Raw genomic sequence first — 20925 nt, 5'->3', positions numbered from 1 at the left:
AGGCAGATTCATATTGAGCCCATAACATCGGTTGTTGTTGCAAAGGTGAAAGCGAACAGAAAAAGAAAGCCAGTCGCTTGTTCCTATACTCCAAACAGGTAAGTTAGCCAACATTTATGACTATGTTGTGATGTTAGCGATGTCAGAGCCTTATCAAATAGACAACCTTTTTAGTGTGTTGTTTGTAGGAGAGAGACAGGTGTGAGACCAGAGATATACAACCTTTTAAAAAACAAACAGGGACACCAGTTAGTTGGTCAATTGGTCAGTTATATGGTCAATACAACGTCAACTGTACAGGGAAAGGAGTACCTGATTGGATGTGATTTAAGCTACCAAGTAGGTAAAAAACAGAAAGGGAACTTAAGTATGACAGAGATTTTCCAGAAAGCAGGGAAGCCATGTAGTAAACAAGATAATTGTATTTATATCAGCAAGATGTTACAGACAGCACATGAGCAATAGATAATACATGCATACATTAGTCAATTAATTAAAGTATGTGGGGCTGGAAATTGAACAACATGCTTACATTAAACCATATTTGGTTTATGTTGCCTAGTCGGACAGTGGGTACGCATCCTGACAGAATTTTTAATTTCTTTATTTTGGCTATTGCCCTTTCCACATGGACTCTGTGAGCTGCTATTTTTTTTGTTTGTATAACATCACTCGCTGAAAGTTGTTGGTTTGCCTGAGCAAAAGGGGGTATGTTCACGTCAAGGCCAATTTTTTGCAATTCACTCTCAATAAATCCACCATTCCACACTATCTCCCACACTTAGAAAGGAGTGTGCTCATTAACTCGAGAAAGTTGCTCCTCTTAACAATCTCCTTGTCAGACAAGGATCCAGTGAAAAGGATGTGAACATGATAGCACCATGTGGATCACATGCAATCAGTGCTTTCAAAGTATAGGTAGATTTATAAAACTTTTGAAAATATTTTGCTTTGCAGAACCAGTGAACTGGGCTTCTGGATTTATTTTCTGTGCAGTCAAGTATTGCCAGGCATTTTGGATATTCTTCTCTGTATTTGTCTGGCATTTGAGAAATGATGATGTCTCAGTGCGGCCATGTTTGGAGTTCCCCCAGCACGCCTACATGTAATCGACCCAGGAGTTCAGGTAGTTGGAATCTGAAAGCTAAATCTTTTAGGTCCAAATTTTGGCGCAACTTCATAAGAACCAGCAGCAGTTGTTGACATAACGGCATATCTGTAATGTATTGATCATTTATTTTATAAATTAATGGAATTTCAGTGTGTTGGGATATGTTTGTGCTTGGCACTTGAAACACAATACATAAATTGTTAAATTGCCAATAAGGAAATCTGGTGCAATATTTAAAGTAATCTGAAATGTCACTTTGTTGCAATACTTCTGGGGTTAGTCTGCTTGGTTTTGGAATCAGACTCTGTTTTAATAAACTGATTTCTGCATCCCTCTTAGCTAACATGGCCCTTAAGGTCCTCAGCTCTTCGTTGACTGTGGTTGACTCAGCCTCTGGAAGTCCTGCAGACAAGGATTCATTTATGGTTAATTTTGAGGATGAAAAATGCATAAGATACTGTTGTTTCTTTATTACAAATGTTTCTGTCTTAACATGGCTCTTTTTTTCTTCCCCTAGCTTCCACTGTTTAACCAGATGGAATCATCCCTGACCCTGCCCATACCCCGTTCATGCACTAACAACATACCCATGCCCCTTTCTCATATCCATACCCACATCTACACTACAACTACACTTCAACGCTGCTCAACTTAAGCCAGGAAAATGCAGGTTGAGACACAGACACAGGCTGCCTCTGATAAATGGCACAAGGAACGAGAGGGGAGATTAACAGCATCACATTTCAGGGAGATAGTAAAAAGGAGAAAGGTCACAGAGAGGTACATCCAAGGCCTATACTACCCCAAACCTTCACTTCAACAGCCACAGGTTATGGTACTGCCCATGAACTCAAAGCTAAGCAGCTCCACCAACATGTTTCCAGACCGTCATGCGCCTCCAGACGGCATTGTATGTGACAATGGTCAGACAGGGTTGATGACAGTTGTACAGGCAGCTGAGACCATCTTTAATGTGGTCAAAGACGAGGAAAACCTCCAAGTGTCTAAACACCACAACTGCTATTACCAAATGCAAGGGCAGTTACTACTTAGTGGGCTGGAGTTCTGTGGAGTTTTTGAGGTGGATTTTTCATTTGGCAAACGTTGATCTAATATCCAAATATAAAAAGGGATAGTACGAGTTTTGTGCTGTTAAATTATGCAAATTCTTCCATCCATCATCCTGATTATAATATATGTATTATTATATTATAATATGTGTATTATATTATAATATATGTATTATTATATTATAATATATGTATTATTATATTATAATATGTGTATTATATTCGAATATATGTATTATATTAGAATATATTTGTATTATTATATTCAAATATATGTATTAGATTAGAATATATATGTATTATTAATGTTTTTAAACATTGCACTAACTAACTTGCATTGCATCAAACAGTATTCTATCAACACAGACATCATCATCATTATCATTTATTTGCCTCTGGTGTACTGTGGAGTGATTAAAACAGTTTTTAATGGCAGGCTAGCAGAAACCAACAACCGACTATACCACATACTCCAGGCCAAGAAAGCAAAGGACATAATGATCCTGATGGGAGACATGAATGCCAAGATAGGAGGAAACAACAATGGATACGAACTGGGAATGGGAGGACATGGACTAGGATCCATTAACGAAAATGGAGAAAGATTTGTAGCGGCTTGTGTGGACAACAACTTGGTCATCGGTGGGTCCATTTTCCCACACAAGGACATCCATAAAGCAACTTGGGTTTCTGCTGACCATACCACAGAAAATCTGATTGACCACATCTGCATTAGCCAAAGGTTTAGGCATTCATTGCTGGATGTCATAGTTAGAAGAGGAGCTGATGCTGGATCTGACCATCACCTGGTTACAGCAAGGATCCAGCTGAAACTGAAACGCATGAAACCCAGACAAGGAAGTGTCAAATTCAATGTACAGCAACTTCAGGATAAAGGCACATCGGAACTCTATCAAGTCACATTACACAACCGGTTCCAAGCACTACAATTACTACAACGCCGGGAAGCAGAAACCCCAAGATTCTCTGGAGGATACGACTGGAAAGGTCTGAAAAGCATATGGAAAACAAACATCAAACCCTGGCTATCCACCGAAACGATCATGGAAGTGAGCGAGTGAAGGGGGAAGAAAGAGGTACCAAACAGAAGTAAAACCAGAGCAACAAAGGCAACAGCGCAGAAGGAATATCAAGCAGCAAACAAAGAAGTGAAAAAAAAAGTGTCAGAAGAGACAAAAAGAAGTACATTGAGCATCTAGCACAACAGGCAGAGGAAGCAGCAGGAAAGAACAACCTCAAGGAACTCTACTTTACAACAAAAAAGCTCACAGGCAAGTTCAAACAAACTCAAGTACACATTTAAAAACTCACAGGGAACACTCCTCACCTCACCTCAAAGAGGTGGACGGATCACTTTAGAGCACTGCTTAACAGACACCCCCCTCAAATAACAGCAGAGATCCCACCAGCCGCAAACCTGTTGGAGATAAACTGCAACCCCCCCACCAAGACTGAAATCAAGAAGGCCATCAAGGCCCTGAGAGGAGGCAAGGCAGAGCGGCCGGATGAGATACCAGCCGAAGCCCTCAAGGCAGACATCAAAACCTCCACCAACATGCGTCACCATCTCATGCAAATCATCTGGGAGGAAGAAAATGTCCCGCCAGATTGGAGAGATGGCAACATTATTAAGATTTCAAAGAAAGGGGACCTCAGGGAGTGTAAAAACTACAGAGGAATAATGCTGCTTTCAACACCAGGGAAGGTGCTCAACCGCATTATACTCGAGAGACTCCAGAAGGCAGTGGATGAGAAACTGAGGGAAAACCAGGCCGGCTTCAGGAACAGTAGATCCTGTGGAGACCAAATAGCCACCCTCAGGATTATCATCGAACAATCCATCGAATGGAGCTCTCCTGTCTTAGTAAATTTCATAGACTTTCAAAAGGCTTTTGACAGTGTGGATCGGGAGATGCTATGGAAATTGATGGGGCACTATGGCATCCCACCAAAGTTCATCAGCATCATCAAGAACACTTACCATGGGATGCAATGTCAAGTTCTCCATGAAGGATGCGTATCAGAGGCCTTTGAGGTCCTGACTGGGGTGCGGCAGGGATGCTTGCTTTCACCCTTCCTCTTCCTCCTCTGCATAGACTGGACTATGAAACAGGTAACCAACAACAGCCGAACCGGCATACAGTGAAGCCTGACCGAACAGCTAGAGGATCTGAATTTTGCTGATGATTTGGCACTACTTGCACACACCCACCAACAGATGCAGGACAAATCACACAAACTAGAGATAACTGCTGCTTCACTCGGGCTCAAAATCAACTCATCAAAAACCAAAGTAATGCAAATCAACAACAAGAACAACACACCAATAACCATGGATCAAAACCAGCTAGAGGATGTAACCAGTATCACATACCTTGGGAGTGTAATTAACATAGAAGGAGGATCGGAGGAGGATGCCAAAGCCAGAATTGGGAAAGCAAGGACAACATTTAACATCTTAAATAAAATCTGGAAAACAAAAAACTTATCACTCAAGACCAAACTAAAAATCTTCAACTCAAATGTCAAATCCACTCTACTTTACAGATCTGGAAGATCTTTACAGATCAAACCTGGAAGACAATCACCAACATACTCAACAAACTACAGACATTCAGCAACCGCTGACCACCCAACACCATCTGCCAACCTGTGGGAACTCACCAATACAAGAACCAATAGAGACCCAAATCAGGAGGAGAAAATGGAAATGGATAGGCCACACACTCTATAGGCCAAAAAACTAATCAATTACAAAGCAGGCCCTAACATGGAACCCACAAGGCAAGAGAAAGAGGGGAAGACCTAGAGCCACCTGGAGAAGAACCACAGAGCAGGAGATGAAGACGGAAGGGCTGACATGGCAACAACTGGATCGGAAGGCACAAGACCGAAGAGGATGGAGGGGTTTCATTGAGGGCCTATGTTCCCTAGGGAACTTAAAGGCCTAACTAAACTAACTAACCTAGCAGAAACCGTTGACTTGCACTAGCCTAGCACCAGCGACCTCTGCTTCCCCGAAGGACTGAATGAAACGTGTTGAAAACGGTCTCCAATGATAAATAGCAAACTGGCTCACTTGGAAATGAGGTCCTATGTCCAAAATTCCTAACTAGCCCTTTAACTTCAGTACAAAGGTCCAGGGGACGGTGTCATGGATACTATCGCTGTGTGAAAATTGTTCAGCTGACGATCACCTCACCATCCAACTTCATCACTCTGCTCGTTTGTGGCCTCCTTGCTCCAGAACTCACTCAATTAATAAGTGTATAGTTGATGTTTTCACGTTATAAAACTTAATTTACATGTGTAGAATTTTTATGTAGGTAGTAATAGTAGTATTAGTATTGCTCTAAATTCACTCCAATTACTCTGTGTCCCAAACTCTGATCCACTCCCAATGGCGCCACCTGGTGGTTACCCAGTAAATAACAGCTGCGCTGCCTAGTGGTGAACCACTGCGCCACAACTGTAACCTCGCACTTTCACTTTCTGCATTAGGGAAACTAAAAGTAAACTGCTCTTAACACATGGAACAACAGAAATTACGAAAGAAAGCATATTTTTTCTTCATTGGTTTGTTGGATTATTTGTAATGGACATGAAGGGATCCTCAAGCATCTGCGGCACATGGTGAGACACCAGTAGTTACATACTTAACTTACCTTACGTTAGTTTAACCAGGAGCCTCACGGTAACATGTTAATACAGAGCCAAACAGCTTCAGCATACTTCTCGGATGTCTGACGTTCAAACGTTCTCAAATAAAAACGTCCATGTAAAAAAGGAAATATATCAACGTTACTTTAGGGCTTTTGTGCCTCAGTGTATGCACATATGCTGCATACATATTATGCACATTGTGAACAAACCCAGAAAACGGTTCGGCGTTTTCACAAATGTAAAAAACGCCTAACCACTCGAATCCCGATCCTCTACCCCAGCCGCAAGGAGGTTCTGGTGGACAACCTGGCCCTGCATGAGTCCCACTGCGGTCGTTTCTTGTGTCTCTGCCCTGACTGTGGCGAGACGGTGTCCAAAGAGCAGCTGGAGCACCACCGGCTGGAGGAGCACTCACAGGTATAACCCGAACCCTAACCCTAACCCCTAACCCCTAACCCTTAACCCTCTCCAGCGAGAGACTGGAGCAGCACCGGCTGAAGGAGCACACGCACACGTAAGAGATATCACGCCAAATAGCCCATCTTGAAAAAAAATAAAAAAAAATAAACTTTTTTCCGTCCATTCACTGTTGATCACTCACTGCTAGACCACAGAATATAGGAAACATGCTCGTTAGATCTATTCATCTATTCGGACCTACTGCATTGACTGCAGTGCAGGCCTATCTACAACGTCCTCCGCGCTCCTTTCTCTGTCGCCGCTCCCTTGCGTCTTTTAGTTGCGCGTGAAACGTTTTGAGTGAAAGACGCGCGTTTGGGAAGAAGAAAAAAGTCTTGGTTAAGGTCTGAGAGCGCAAATAAATACCTCAAACTAGTGCTGTCATTTTAAAATAACAACGTTACGTTTGTCTTATTACTGTTGTTTTTATAACGCAATTAATGCGGATACTCCGTTATTTGGTTTCATTTACTTATTCAACACTTAACCTAAAATCACAGCCAGGGTATCAAAATGAAGAGAGAAAGATGGCAAAAAGATACCTCAAAGAGCTTTTCAGAGAACTTCTCTTAAATGGTATGATCCTTTCCAAAAACTTTTTCCAGTCTCTCTCCCTCCCTCCTTCCATGTCTCCTGTCTCTGCCTCTCTGTGTGGACTGTGGACCTTGTTGGAATTCAACTAGAAATTGTTAGTTTGGTGTTACTCAGCATATTTATTTTATTTATATTACCTGTAAGTGCCTTTTGATCTAAGCACGGAAAGAACAAGTCAATATAAGCATCAGTTTACTGAATCTCTTGGCTTCTATTGGCTATAATTTAATTAGGATATAGTATTTTAATTCTGATTTAATATTAATTCCATGTTGTTACTTTTCAATATCAGTCATTAGGCTAAATAAAGTCACGTTTGGCAATGAGCGGGGTCCAAGTAACCTATTCTCGCAATATAGACCCTAAAGGTTTTCTCATGCTTTGACAGCTCTCCTCAAAACAAAATTACAAGGTTTTCTTAATGTAGTCTAGGCTATCAACCAATAACCAAATTACTAAACTAATTAAAGGCCATGACAGCTGTTACCGCCTGTTAAATTCCTTCTTTCTGGGTCAGACTGGGAATAAATTCTGAGGTCTTGGTTAAATACATATTTATGGCAGCTGGCATATTTATGGCAGGTATCAGTATACAGCTGTGTTCCCATGTCAATGCATTATTAAATGCATGATAAAAAAATATCTAAACACATTTTGAATGTCCTACGTCAACAACAGCCATGGGCTTTTATATAAGCCTTCCTTGAATTTGTTTATACTAAGTAAACAAGGACTGTTTTGTAAAAAAAATTGGGTTATGGCAGAGACACTATAGAAGGAGGAGACACATCAAAAAAAATCACCCATTGAAATGCATGGGGAAACTTTGTAACGCCAAGATGGCAGTTGTTTGCACATGTCCCGCCTCTTCCGGTGCCGTTGCTCCAATCATTTTGCAGGTCCTACGCGGTCACGCTTTTTGCGACACTTATTATTTTCAATCAGGAGGGAAGCTAACTTTTAAAGCTAACTTGCTGTCAGTGCAGTGCCGGTGTTGTTATGCCGTAAATGAAAACTGTGTTGTGAAGCATTGCGCATGCGCAGTCCAAGATTACCTGTAAGAAAAAGGGCTTTTAAAACGTTAATTTGATACAAAACCACCAAACCCTTTCAGCGATTTTAGTCTGTTTTTCATCGTGATTTCAAACATGTGTTTTTTATGCCCCTTAGATCTCGGAAAATGGAGATCCAGCTCTCTCCCTATTCATTAGACAGGGCCCTGGTCTTGTTAAGACCAAATAGCTGCCCGAAAGGCGTGGCCAAGATGGCCGCGAGTGAGAGGACTTGCCTAGAAGGACTTTGGTTATGGTTATCAAAAATGTTCGCCACACACTCGCTCTTCACACGCCCACTGACATTTTGCAGTCTCACTCCAGCCAAAGTCCCAAACATCCCATAACATTTTGACCAGTGGGTGGCAGTCGGGTGCTGGAAAAGTAGAGGGAGAGCACAGAAGACAACTTCTTTTGTTTACCAAGCTCAATTCTGAGTTCTACCACATACCTGATACATAAAGAGTATATTAGTGCCTTATATTTTGGGATTCCTATGTTATCTGGTGGCAAAACCCAAAAGTATGTGAATTATGCTAATTATGCTAAAATTAAGCTTGGTAAACAAAATATTTGAATTCAGCACCCTCAGATTGTGTAAAATAGACCCTTTAGTGACTTTTCCTCAAATTTGCCGACAGGACTTTTTCTGAACATTTGTTTGCTATCTGCTCTCCCTCTACAAAGAAAATCTATCCATGCCAAAAGTCAGAGATATCTGTAAACACGCGTTTGCCTGTCTTACCCAGATTCAGAGGATTCAAATGCATCATTGTGCCTCCAGAATGCTGGGTTAGCATTTGCTTTCCGTTAGCCACTTCCATCAACCTGCAGAGTTGTTCACAGGAACTAACATTCCTGTGAAGGTGATACTCTCTGATACAACACCCAGCCAGAAGAGCTGAGGTGTAATCACAGGTAGCATCATGATCTGTGGAGCCAAACTACTATCTTGTGTTGTTACTGGCATTAGTTCTGAATAAGCAATAAGCAAACTCCTGGATGACAATGATGAGTTTGGAATTGAACAACTTGTCTGAATCCGTAAGACAGGCAAACAGCAATTTACAGATATCAGGGTATTCCTTTGATAACTGTGAACTACTTTGGTAACCATAGATCAAATGTCCTGGGTGCAGCCAACAACTGGAGCGTGGCTCTCTGCTGGATCACAAGGCAAGTATTTACTCAGCCCTACATATCTTATTATTTAATTCGACATTTAATTCCTTAATCTATTTTGTTACCAAAGTCAAATAGACAACATTGGTTAATGTAGTTTCTAGTTGGTCTAATGTTTGCTCTGCACTGGGATATTGTCAGTAGGTTGTTGTAATAGTCTACCATGAAAACTTAGACAACGCAATAATGATATAATGCAAAAACATTTTCACATTTTCTAAAATGTGGGATTTTTATCAACATTACATAAAGATTATATGTAAGCATGTTGTTTTGGAATGCAACCATTTAACTAATTAATTCAACGTGGTGTATCACCTTCCTGTAATACGGCCTTTAAAAAAAGTTCAAAGTTCAAAGTTAACTTTATTGTCAATTCCAAAATATGTGCAAGACTTTAGCCACCAGGGGAAGAAGCTCTGTTTTAGCTGTCCATAGTGAGGTCTATAGGACGGTCCATAGTGAGGTCCAAAGTGAGGTCCACAGTGAGGTCCATAGTGAGGTCTATAGGACGGTCCATAGTGAGGTCCAAAGTGAGGTCCATACTGAGGGTCATAGTGAGGTCCATAGTGAGGTCTATAGTGAGGTACATAGTGAGGTCCATAGTGAGGTCCATAGAGGTCCATAGTGAGGTCTATAGGACGGTCCATAGTGAGGTCCAAAGTGAGGTCCACAGTGAGGTCCATAGTGAGGTCTATAGGACGGTCCATAGTGAGGTCCAAAGTGAGGTCCATACTGAGGGTCATAGTGAGGTCCATAGTGAGGTCCATAGAGGTCCATAGTGAGGTCTATAGGACGGTCCATAGTGAGGTCCAAAGTGAGGTCCATACTGAGGGTCATAGTGAGGTCTATAGTGAGGTACATAGTGAGGTCCAAAGTGAGGGTCACAGTGAGGTCCAAAGTGAGGTCCATACTGAGGGTCATAGGACGGTCCATAGTGAGGTCCATAGTGAGGGTCATAGGACGGTCCATAGTGAGGTCCATAGTGAGGTCCATAGTGAGGTCCATACTGAGGGTCATAGTGAGGTCTATAGTGAGGTACATAGTGAGGTCCAAAGTGAGGGTCACAGTGAGGTCCAAAGTGAGGTCCATACTGAGGGTCATAGGACGGTCCATAGTGAGGTCCATAGTGAGGGTCATAGGACGGTCCATAGTGAGGTCCATAGTGAGGGTCATAGGACGGTCCATAGTGAGGTCCATAGTGAGGTCCGTTGTGAGGTCCATACTGAGGGTCATAGTGAGGTCTATAGTGAAGGACATAGTGAAGGACACAGTGAGGTCCACAGTGAGGTCCATAGTGAGGTCCATAGTGAGGTCTATAGTGAAGGACACAGTGAAGGACACAGTGAGGTCCATAGTGAGGTACATAGTGAAGGACACAGTGAGGTCCACAGTGAGGTCCATAGAGGTCCATAGTGAGGTCCATAGTGAAGGACACAGTGAGGTCCACAGTGAGGTCCATAGTGAGGTCCATAGTGAAGGACACAGTGAGGTCCATAGTGAGGTACATAGTGAAGGACACAGTGAGGTCTACAGGAAGGTCCATGACCTTCTCTGTGTGAATTGCCCAGGTCGGGGAGTGTGCTGCGCGGCTTCTGTGCTGTGACTTCTGTGAGCTGGAGCTGCCAGTCAGGAGGCTGGAGGAGCACCGGCTGGTGTGCGGCAGCCGCACCGAGCGCTGCGACTCCTGCCACCGTTACGTCATGCTGAGAAACCTGGCCCAGCACGCCCTCGCCTGCCCCGCCGCTGGCCCCGCCGCTGGCCCCGCCGCTGGCCCCGCATCCGCCGCTGGCCCCGCATCCGCCGCTGGCCCCGCATCCGCCGCTGGCCCCGCATCCGCCGCTGGCCCCGCATCCGCCGCTGGCCCCGCATCCGCCGCTGGCCCCGCATCCGCCGCTGGCCCCGCCGCCTCTGCTAGCCCACCTCCTTCCATTCGTCATCCTCCTCGGACCAACGCCATGACGCCCGGGAAGACGGACGGTGTGTGGGAGTGGAACTGTTCCAAGTGCATTAACCTGTGTTGGACCAAAGGGGGGGCGTCTTTTGTTTGTTGTTACGTTTGGCTCCTTTTTAAAGGAGGATCAAACCCCATAACCCCGCCTTTTAAACACCCTGTTAGGTTTTGTTTGGTCCTGGGACCTTAGTGTACGTCAATGGGCTGCCAGCTCCCCCGTCAATTCATTGTCAGTAAGCAAAGGGTCAGCCAATAAGAGGTTGTGAAGAGATGATGTCATGAGTTGAATCCAGAGACGGAGTCACCGTGTTGACCAGGGTCTTTAATCTCCTATTGATCTGTTTGCAGTGATTTGTATTCGCTGTCTGGGCTTCTTCCCAGCTGAAGATCTGGAGGAACACAAGGTATGTATTATAAACGTTTTGTAATTGGTGATCTGTTATTATATTTAAATTACATTTAATATGTTAAAATCAAAGTCAAATGACAGAAGTAATTGACGGGGGTGAGTGGGGGGGAATGATATCAACTATTGAGGTCGGAAAGAAAATAAAACCTCACCACCGGGTTGGGAACCCATATTTAACAACATATAAAATATACAATTGAAGTCCGTTGGACACTAATAGCTATAGGTCGGTATAATTGATCATTTTTGCCAATGGTTTTACACACAGTGCTCATAAAGTGTGAACTAATCCTAGTGATAATTGACTCATGGCCACGCCCCCAATGACCCAGCTGGGCTGCGCCCTCACGTCCACCTGGATCTCCCAGGAGGAGGAAGACGAGGAGGACGAGGAAGAGGACGAGGAAGAGGAGGGAGACGAGGAGGACGAGGAAGAGGACGAGGAAGAGGACGAGGAAGAGGAGGGAGACGGGGTCCTGCCCTGCTCATACTGTCAGCTGCTGCTCCCACGGGTGACGCTCCGCTGGCATGAGGTAACCACTCCTCATGAGGTCAAAGGTTATATTCATTGACCCTCATGAGGTAACCACTCCTCATGAGGTCAAAGGTTATATTCATTGACCCTCATGAGGTAACCACTCCTCATGAGGTCAAAGGTTATATTCATTGACCCTCATGAGGTAACCACTCCTCATGAGGTCAAAGGTTATATCCATTGACCCTCATGAGGTAACCACTCCTCATGAGGTCAAAGGTTATATTCATTGACCCTCATGAGGTAACCACTCCTCATGAGGTCAAAGGTTATATTCATTGACCCTCATGAGGTAACCACTCCTCATGAGGTCAAAGGTTATATTCAGTGACCCTCATGAGGTAACCACTCCTCATGAGGTCAAAGGTTATATTCATTGACCCTCATGAGGTAACCACTCCTCATGAGGTCAAAGGTTATATTTAGTGACCCTCATGAGGTAACCACTCCTCATGAGGTCAAAGGTTATATTCATTGACCCTCATGAGGTAACCACTCCTCATGAGGTCAAAGGTTATATTCATTGACCCTCATGAGGTAACCACTCCTCATGAGGTCAAAGGTTATATTTAGTGACCCTCATGAGGTAACCACTCCTTATGAGGTCAAAGGTTATATTCATTGACCTTCATGAGATAACAACTCCTCATGAAGTTCAAAGGTTATATTTATTCTTCACTACTTTCTATGAATTACAGTCTGGTTTTGAAGCAGTAATGATGACAAGTAAGAGTTAAACAGTATTACATAGAGGTATCAAAGGGTGACCGGTATAGTTTATGACAAAAAACATTTTCTCCCCTTTCTCCCCCATTGTTCACTTTCAGCCTAAATGTAGAATCCATGTGGTCATGAAATGAAGCTGCACTGTGATGTTCACTGGACTGCAACGCAACTCAACCAACACCTGAAGAGTTTGTAAAAAAGAGGACACCTGATTGATTGACACCTGATTGATTGATAATCTATATCTAACCTACTATTGCATTTTTATGTTTTGAACACAAGAGTTGTCTTCCAAATATATGCTAACATTATTGTGTAAAACATTTCTATAGTTATTAACCTACCCCACTTCAAATTGATTTAACAGCGTGTCAAGATATTAAAAATGATTAAATTAAAAGTTAAACAATGTATGTTTGTATGTGTCTATAAGTGAATGTATGAAGATAATGTGCAGGGGGGGGGGGGTGACCTCTACTCATATACAGCTACCAGCAATCATTTCATATCAGTTACTTTCATCTATAAAGTTATGTTTTTAGTATGGAATTCATCAGTTAAAATGTAATTACATTTTTTTGTAGTGCGTTTTGGAACTGCTAATGGGCAGAGGAGTCACATTGTTGAAATATAAAGAACACCCATGGAACATTATTGACCAATCAGGATCCAGTATCTAGCATTGCTTTGGTATAAAGCAGCAGCCCTAACCTGACCCTTAGAATGCTGAAGCAGTTAACCTAGGAGTTAGGAGTCGCACAGTAATCCTTGTTTCTTCATAGCAATGGAAGGCCACGGCCGTGTTTAGCTTACAATTACGACCAGCCCAGGAACAACTGATTGATTGATAAGCAATAAATATAATAAGGGGGTCGCCGCCCCTCCGCTGCGCGTCGGGACGGACAACGCCCCTTAGCTGTGGTATAATGACCGTATACCACTGACTGAAGTGATCTATTGCTTTTATAAAACGGTTACGTAAATATGGCGAAATGAAAGTCATAGACACCCTCAATTTTGAAAAAGTCGGAAAGGCATTTTTTTTAACGAATACAAAAAAGTAGTCCCTCCTGGCTGCTGGCAAAGTGTACGGCGGTCGCCACCCCTCCGCTGCGCGTCGGGACGGACAACGCCCCTTAACTGTGGTATAATGAGTGTATACCACAGCCTGTCGTGATCTATTGCTTAAATATAGTATAACGCTACGTGTGTGGTGCATTCATATACAACATCGCTATAACACTCACAACAGTTACACAACGACGGTACTAAAAAAGCACTGACATGGAGCGCTACCTCGAAGCAGAACAGAAAACCTCTGCTCAGGCCTTCTGGTCTCATGTGGGTACCGTCCGGGAACAAAGTTAGGAAAAATGCCTTAACATAATCTTTGATAGACATTGAAAATTGCCTCTAGCAATCGTTTTGTGATAGGAAAATAGTAAACAGTTGGATGCCATTTCATTTTTATTGATAATCATTTGCAGGATGTCCCACCCCGATACCGCCACCAGCCCTGGTCCCTGGCGGTGAAGGACCCTCCATTAGAAGTCGTGGATGACGGTGGGCTGGCGGTGCGCTCCACAGAGCACCTGGTCCACGTACAGAGACCTGGCCTTCACCTCCACGTTGAGCTCCAGCTCACGCTGGCAGCGCGCCAGGCCCCGCTGCGCGGCGGCGGACTGGGAGGCCGCTGTGTGCATCCTGGGGGGTGGAGGGAGACGGCGGGCCGGCTGTCAGCAACCTACTGTCATTAACAAGTGAGCTCTTATCCTCGCTACAAATGTGAGGGCATCCAGGTCCTTAGTGAGCAGATCGGGGTCAGGGTTAGAGGTCAGGGGTTAGGGGTCAGGGTTAGGGTTAGAGGTAAGAGTTAGGGTCAGGGTTAGGGGTCAGGGTTAGTGTTAGGGGTCAGGGTTAGAGGTTAGGGTCAGAGTTAGGGTTAGGGGTCAGGGTCAGGGTTAGGGGTTAGGGTCAGAGTTAGGGTCAGGGTTAGGGTCAGGGTTAGGGGTTAGGGTCAGGGTTAGGGGTCAGGGGTTAGGGTCAGAGTTAGGGGTTAGGGTCAGAGTTAGGGGTTAGGGTTAGGGGTCAGGGGTTAGGGTCAGGGATCAGGGTTAGAGGTTAGGGTCAGAGTCAGGGTTAGGGGTTAGGGTCAGGGTTAGGGTCAGAGTTAGGGGTTAGGGTCAGGGTTAGGGGTCAGGGGTTAGGGTCAGGGTTAGGGGTTAGGGTCAGGGTTAGGGTCAGGCTGGGCTCTGCTGCTGCAGGAGCCACAGGCATCTTCCCATCGCTGCGGTGGCCATGTTCTAGGAGGAGGGGCCATTTGTCATCCCCATGGTAACGACCAATACCAACTGTTCTTTAAAGTTGGTGTTGGTCTTCAAGCTAGTACAGTTGTTGTGTATGTGAGTTATAAATAGCAATAACCTTCTCCTAGAGCCACGCGCCCCACCCTAACCCTGTGATCAGCCTAGGAGCTGAACCTCCCTCAGCCTGACGATTCAACTCCTGCTCTCTAAATGAGGCTCTTATTTTAGTAACAGTTACAAAACGGCATAGATTGCGATGTTAACGATCAAACAAGACGTAGGACCAAGGTTTTGTGTTCACCACCCCTTTAACGGGCTCAGGGTGGCTCTGTGAACTCTAACAGCCAGAAGAAGGTTCTCCTCGTACCGGTGGATGTGGGCGCTGAGCCCCTGGACCTCGGCCAGCAGCAGGGTCTGTGCGGGGTCGTGGCAGCGCTCGCCGGCGGGTCTCTGAGCGCGTGCAGAGAGACGGGCTTGGGCCACGCTCAGCGGGAGCTCCTGCTCGGCCACCGCCGCTCCCAGGGCCTCGCGGCTCCTCTTCTGGCTGCTCACCTCGCTCTGGACCTGGGTTACACTTACTCATTTTACTCTTTTACTACCGGTTTGTATTTGTACTTCTCTTTATTTACTTCTTAGCCCATGTTCTGGTCTAATGTTCTAATGTTCTAATGTAGGCAAAGGCAAAACAATGTTTAAAGTTGCTGTACGCCAGATTGAAGAGCTACAATGAGATTGTAAGTTATTAGAATGAGTCCAATTCTGTGAGAGAATATCTGTTCTGGATGACCGCCGGCGATCAGGGCCTCTCCTCCTATTGGTTCCTCACATCTCGCCCGCCTATCCCATGCCTACACACCGCATTAACACAGTGCCAGGTGTGTGAAGGTATCGTTTCTCAATGGGGAAGAGACATCAGGAGGGAGGGAGCAGAGAAGGTAACCTTCACAATCTTGCTCTCTCTGTCTCTGCTCATTCTCTTCTGGTGCACTAGACAGAGGCACTGCCCTGATCCACGTACCTTGGCCAGATGCTCTTCCATCTGTGCCTTGGCCGTCTTGGTCTCCTGGATCTTGCGCTGGAAGGCCGTGGCGGTGGCCCGCAGTTGGCTGCGCATGTCGCAGGCGGTCTGCTCCAGGAGGGAGGAGACCAGCGCTCGCAGCGACGCAGAGTTAGCCTTCTCCTGCTCCGCACAGCGAATGTTGACGGCCGAGAGCCCCTCCCACTCATCGGGACTCAGCGCCATGCTGGACGGACAGATGGATAAGACAGACGGACAGAGAAAGGGACAGGGAGAGAGACAGAGAGAGACAGAGACAGAGAGAGAGACAGACAGAGAGACACAGAGAGAGACAGACACAGAGAGACAGAGCCAGATAGAGACAGACAGAGAGACAGAGAGAGACAGACACAGGGAGAGAGAGAGAGAAACAGAGAGGGAGACAGAGAGAGACAGAGAGAGACAAAGAGAGAGACAGAGATGGGTAAGTGGAGTCTCTAGATCAACACTGTTTTACATGGAGATGTGTTTTACCGCCATGAGCCTCTATGAATAGAAGTGCAGGCCAAGATAAAGACCCTGAGAAAAAAGGAAGGGTGCAAAGTAAACACACATTAAAGAATAAGATTGTCCATCGGTCTTGTATTGTCTTTTTAACCAACAAACAAACGAGCCGTTGCAGAACACCGTGAAATAGAGCCCACATGACAGTTTGAGGTACAGGTGTGTCCTACCCCCCCCCCTCCCTCCACAGACCTATCAATAACCATTAGTTGAGGAGCCTGCAGCCCACAGCCCTCTCAATATCTTCTCTGAACCCACACAGAGTCAGAGCACAGAGCAGTGTCACCTGGGTGGATCAGTGGGCGGGGGGCCTGTGGGCCTGTGGGCGGCCGAGCTGTTGGTCATCAGTGTGCACAAGTCATCGATGCCCTGGGCCTGAAACTTGTCCTTCAGATTCTTCTCCAGGTGGTACTTGGCTGAGCGATTCAGTCTGTCCCACACACACACACACACACACACACACACACACACGATCGATTGATAAATACTGTGCTTCACGGGACATCCCCAACATTTGCGCTCAGCACAAACAGGAGCCTGCAGCTCCCCAGGGTGGGAGTTTTCTACGGTTTGAGCTCAGCGTTGAGTTCCTCTCGTGATGAGCGCTCGTACCGTATCTGCTCCACTATCTGCTCCAGCGTGCGCTGCAGCAAGGCGGCCACGCCCTGGAACACCTCCCTCTCCTGCAGCAGCTCTCGCTCCACCTCGTCAGGGCCCTGCTCCACGGCCGCACGCCTGCTCCTGGAGGTCACACCCTAATGTAACCCTGGAGGTCACATCCTGATGTAACCCTGGAGGTCACACCCTGATGTAACCCTGGGGGTCACATCCTGATGTAACCCTGGGGGTCACACCCTGATGTAACCCTGGAGGTCACATCCTGATGTAACCCTGGAGGTCACATCCTGATGTAACCCTGGAGGTCACACCCTAATGTAACCCTGGGGGTCACACCCTAATGTAACCCTGGGGGTCACACCCTAATGTAACCCTGGAGGTCACACCCTAATGTAACCCTGGAGGTCACATCCTAATGTAACCCTGGAGGTCACACCCTAATGTAACCCTGGAGGTCACATCCTGATGTAACCCTGGGGGTCACATCCTGATGTAACCCTGGAGGTCACACCCTAATGTAACCCTGGAGGTCACATCCTGATGTAACCCTGGAGGTCACATCCTGATGTAACCCTGGAGGTCACACCCTGATGTAACCCTGGAGGTCACACCCTAATGTAACCCTGGAGGTCACATCCTGATGTAACCCTGGAGGTCACATCCTGATGTAACCCTGGAGGTCACATCCTGATGTAACCCTGGAGGTCACATCCTGATGTAACCCTGGAGGTCACACCCTAATGTAACCCTGGAGGTCACATCCTGATGTAACCCTGGAGGTCACACCCTAATGTAACCCTGGAGGTCACACCCTGATGTAACCCTGGAGGTCACATCCTGATGTAACCCTGGAGGTCACACCCTAATGTAACCCTGGAGGTCACACCCTGATGTAACCCTGGAGGTCACACCCTAATGTAACCCTGGAGGTCACACCCTGATGTAACCCTGGGGGTCACACCCTAATGTAACCCTGGGGGTCATTGGGGGTCACATCCTAATGTAACCCTGGAGGTCACACCCTGATGTAACCCTGGGGGTCACATCCTGATGTAACCCTGGAGGTCACACCCTGATGTAACCCTGGGGGTCATTGGGGGTCACATCCTGATGTAACCCTGGAGGTCACACCCTAATGTAACCCTGGGGGTCACATCCTGATGTAACCCTGGGGGTCATTGGGGGTCACATCCTGATGTAACCCTGGGGGTCATTGGGGGTCACACCCTAATGTAACCCTGGGGACTTTTTTAAAAACAAGAGATTTTTTTTTTTGCTTTTTCCCTTCTGGCTTACCCTGGAAATCCAGAGTTCTCGTGAGAGCACAATTTGAATTTGCTCAGCGAGTCACTCTGGAAACGAGCAATATACCCACTCCCCGATTCCCCGCCCTGGCCCAGAACGTTAACCAATCACATCAGTGTATCTGATACAGGCGGGGCAAAAGCGTTACTGTTTTACCGATCGGATACGGCAAGAGTCTTATCTATTGGTTAGCTCTGCTGGTCTGGATACGTCGCCCCTTGTATTCTTCTGATTGCTCGTAGTGTTATCCAATTGCGTGCAGTGATATTTTCAAATGCATGCTTGGTGCCGCCCCTCGAGTTGGGCCGTTTTCATTCCTCATTGCCAGACCCTACAGCTTTCAGATGTGGCTCTGGATTTCTAGGCTACTTTTGGTATAAAGACACACATCGAAGGGTCCATTTGGAGCCTGCGTCCGTCCCTCTCATGTAGTCACCTCTCCTCCAGGCAGAGCAGGGTGGCCCTCAGAGGGTCAGCGCACGCCTCCAGGGCCCTCTCCACCCGGGTTCTGAAGACCACTAGAGCGTCGGTCTCCTCCAGGACTTCCTCCAGCCTCCGCTCCAGCTCCTCCCCGAGGTACTGGATGTCTCGTACACGCTGCTCTGAATCCCACACAGTATCCATACACAGATATTGTGAAGTGGGTTTCCTTTAGCCAGCAGCTGTTACAACAGACCTGACCCCTGACCTCAGGGAAACTGTGACACACAATTATTACTATTATTGTCATGAGTCAATAACATAAGACAAGGAAGCCTGGGTACAGAAAACACCTCCCTTTCTAATATTACATTATATAATATAATAAATTATATCATTTATTATATAATATTCTCTCTCTCTCGCTCTCTCTCTCATTAAAAGGCCTCAGTATTGACCTAGTCTCTGTTTGGCGTCTTGCTGCACCCGTCTGGAGGTCTTGTCGGCCTCGGCCAGGAGCCGCCTGCTGTCCGCCGTGAGCCGCTCGGAGCCCCGCCGCAGCGCCTCCACGGCCGCGGGGTCCGGTCCGCCGACCCGCCGCCACCGCAGGGGCTCCTCCAGGCGAGACATCAGCCCGCTGCAGCGCTTAGAAGAACAGCGTTTCACTGAATATCACTGCGTTAATAGGACGACAACATCCAGGCAGATGATTGAGAAGATCAGGAAAAATATGAAAAAAACATTTCAACGAGCCCCCAACATAGGAAGTGGTACATTTCCAAAATGACATGACACATCCATGTAGAGGTCCTCATACCAGAGGTTCAGCGGTGGAGGTCTTCACTCGGGCGGTGGAGGTCTTCACTCGGGCGGTGGAGGTCTTCGCTCGGGCGGTGGAGGTCTTGGCTCGGGCGGCGGAGGTCTTCACTCGGGCGGCGGAGGTCTTCACTCGGGCGGCGGAGGTCTTCACTCGGGCGGTGGAGGTCTTCGCTCGGGCGGCGGAGGTCTTCGCTCGGGCGGCGGAGGTCTTCACTCGGGCGGCGGAGGTCTTCACTCGGGCGGCGGAGGTCTTCACTCGGGCGGTGGAGGTCTTCACTCGGGCGGCGGAGGTTTCTCTGACTCTGCGACAGGAGATCCCGGAGCGTCAACACGCGGTTGCCCGGACGACGTACGTGGTTGCCAGGACGACCACACAAACACCTGGTCTGATGTGTGGACGTTGAAATAAACATGCTGCCAAATTATTGATTCTTATACTGATAAGTATTTATTTATTTTTTGCAAAAAAAAAATACAGCTTTGATTTCCTTACAGTGTATACAGTACATCCAACTCATCTGCGATAAACACTTTGACCATTCAAAAAAAATAAAGTGACAATAGCAATTTACTCAAACATATCCAAAAGGATAAAAGTTTGCATATATGTTAAATAAAATACAGATTTGTGATGACAAACATGTGATGGTTATACAATGATAAAACGATTAAGCAGCTAAGCATTAAAATGTATAATTTTTTTAGATAGGCACTTGCTGAATCAGATTTTATACTTCCCTCTTAAACATTTACAGTACATAGTTGGTCTCCATCATGAAATTACTTCAGTTACAATCATAGACCATATATTGTGGGACCACAACCTTTTAGTGGAATTCATTATTCCTCCTAAGGGAGGAAAAACAGTAACCCAGGCTGGGTACAGTAACCCAGGGTACAGTAACCCAGGCTGGGTACAGTAACCCAGGGTACAGTAACCCAGGCTGGGTACAGTAACCCAGGGTACAGTAACCCAGGGTACAGTAACCCAGGCTGGGTACAGTAACCCAGGGTACAGTAACCCAGGCTGGGTACAGTAACCCGGGGTACAGTAACCCAGGGTACAGTAACCCAGGCTGGGTACAGTACACAGGGTACAGTAACCCAGGGTACAGTAACC

At 46.2% G+C, this 20925-nt stretch overlaps 2 protein-coding genes across 2 annotated transcripts; one reads left to right on the top strand and one right to left on the bottom strand.

The window, feature by feature from the left end:
* The first annotated feature begins 5684 nt into the window (after positions 1-5684).
* xaf1 (XIAP associated factor 1) lies at positions 5685-13187 on the top strand. Its single transcript, XM_084466530.1, has 7 exons — positions 5685-5835; positions 6147-6282; positions 9090-9146; positions 10724-11132; positions 11455-11510; positions 11848-12048; positions 12878-13187. The coding sequence occupies exons 1-7, from the start codon at positions 5798-5800 to the stop codon at positions 12908-12910; spliced, it is 930 nt and encodes a 309-aa protein (XP_084322656.1). The 5' UTR covers positions 5685-5797; the 3' UTR covers positions 12911-13187.
* A 1026-nt stretch (positions 13188-14213) lies between these two features.
* Positions 14214-20889, bottom strand: tekt1 (tektin 1). The gene is made up of 8 exons (XM_084466282.1): positions 19804-20889; positions 19445-19661; positions 19003-19168; positions 17256-17384; positions 16930-17073; positions 16101-16326; positions 15450-15646; positions 14214-14480 (listed from the first exon to the last, which is right to left on the bottom strand). The coding sequence occupies exons 2-8, from the start codon at positions 19614-19616 to the stop codon at positions 14321-14323; spliced, it is 1194 nt and encodes a 397-aa protein (XP_084322408.1). The 5' UTR covers positions 19617-19661; positions 19804-20889; the 3' UTR covers positions 14214-14320.
* Between the last annotated feature and the right edge of the window lie 36 nt (positions 20890-20925).

Source organism: Micromesistius poutassou, assembly GCF_964030765.1.
Source record: "Micromesistius poutassou genome assembly, chromosome: 4".
Lineage (NCBI taxonomy): Eukaryota > Metazoa > Chordata > Actinopteri > Gadiformes > Gadidae > Micromesistius > Micromesistius poutassou.
The sequence above is the reverse complement of the archived record's forward strand: the minus strand, read 5'-3'. Positions and strand labels throughout refer to the sequence as shown.

Bases quoted from the DNA above. Each gene is read 5' to 3' on its own strand.
- xaf1 (XM_084466530.1), top strand. From the start codon at position 5,798: ATGGACATGAAGGGATCCTCAAGCATCTGCGGCACATG. The intron at 6,283-9,089 runs GTATAACCCGAA...TGGTAACCATAG, and splicing joins GGCTGGAGGAGCACTCACAG to ATCAAATGTCCTGGGTGCAG. The intron at 12,049-12,877 runs GTAACCACTCCT...GTTCACTTTCAG, and splicing joins TGACGCTCCGCTGGCATGAG to CCTAAATGTAGAATCCATGT.
- tekt1 (XM_084466282.1), bottom strand. From the start codon at position 19,616: ATGTCTCGCCTGGAGGAGCCCCTGCGGTGGCGGCGGGTCGGCGGACCG. The intron at 17,074-17,255 runs GTACGAGCGCTC...TGTGTGGGACAG, and splicing joins CAGATAGTGGAGCAGATACG to ACTGAATCGCTCAGCCAAGT. The intron at 15,647-16,100 runs GTACGTGGATCA...AGTGTAACCCAG, and splicing joins TGGAAGAGCATCTGGCCAAG to GTCCAGAGCGAGGTGAGCAG.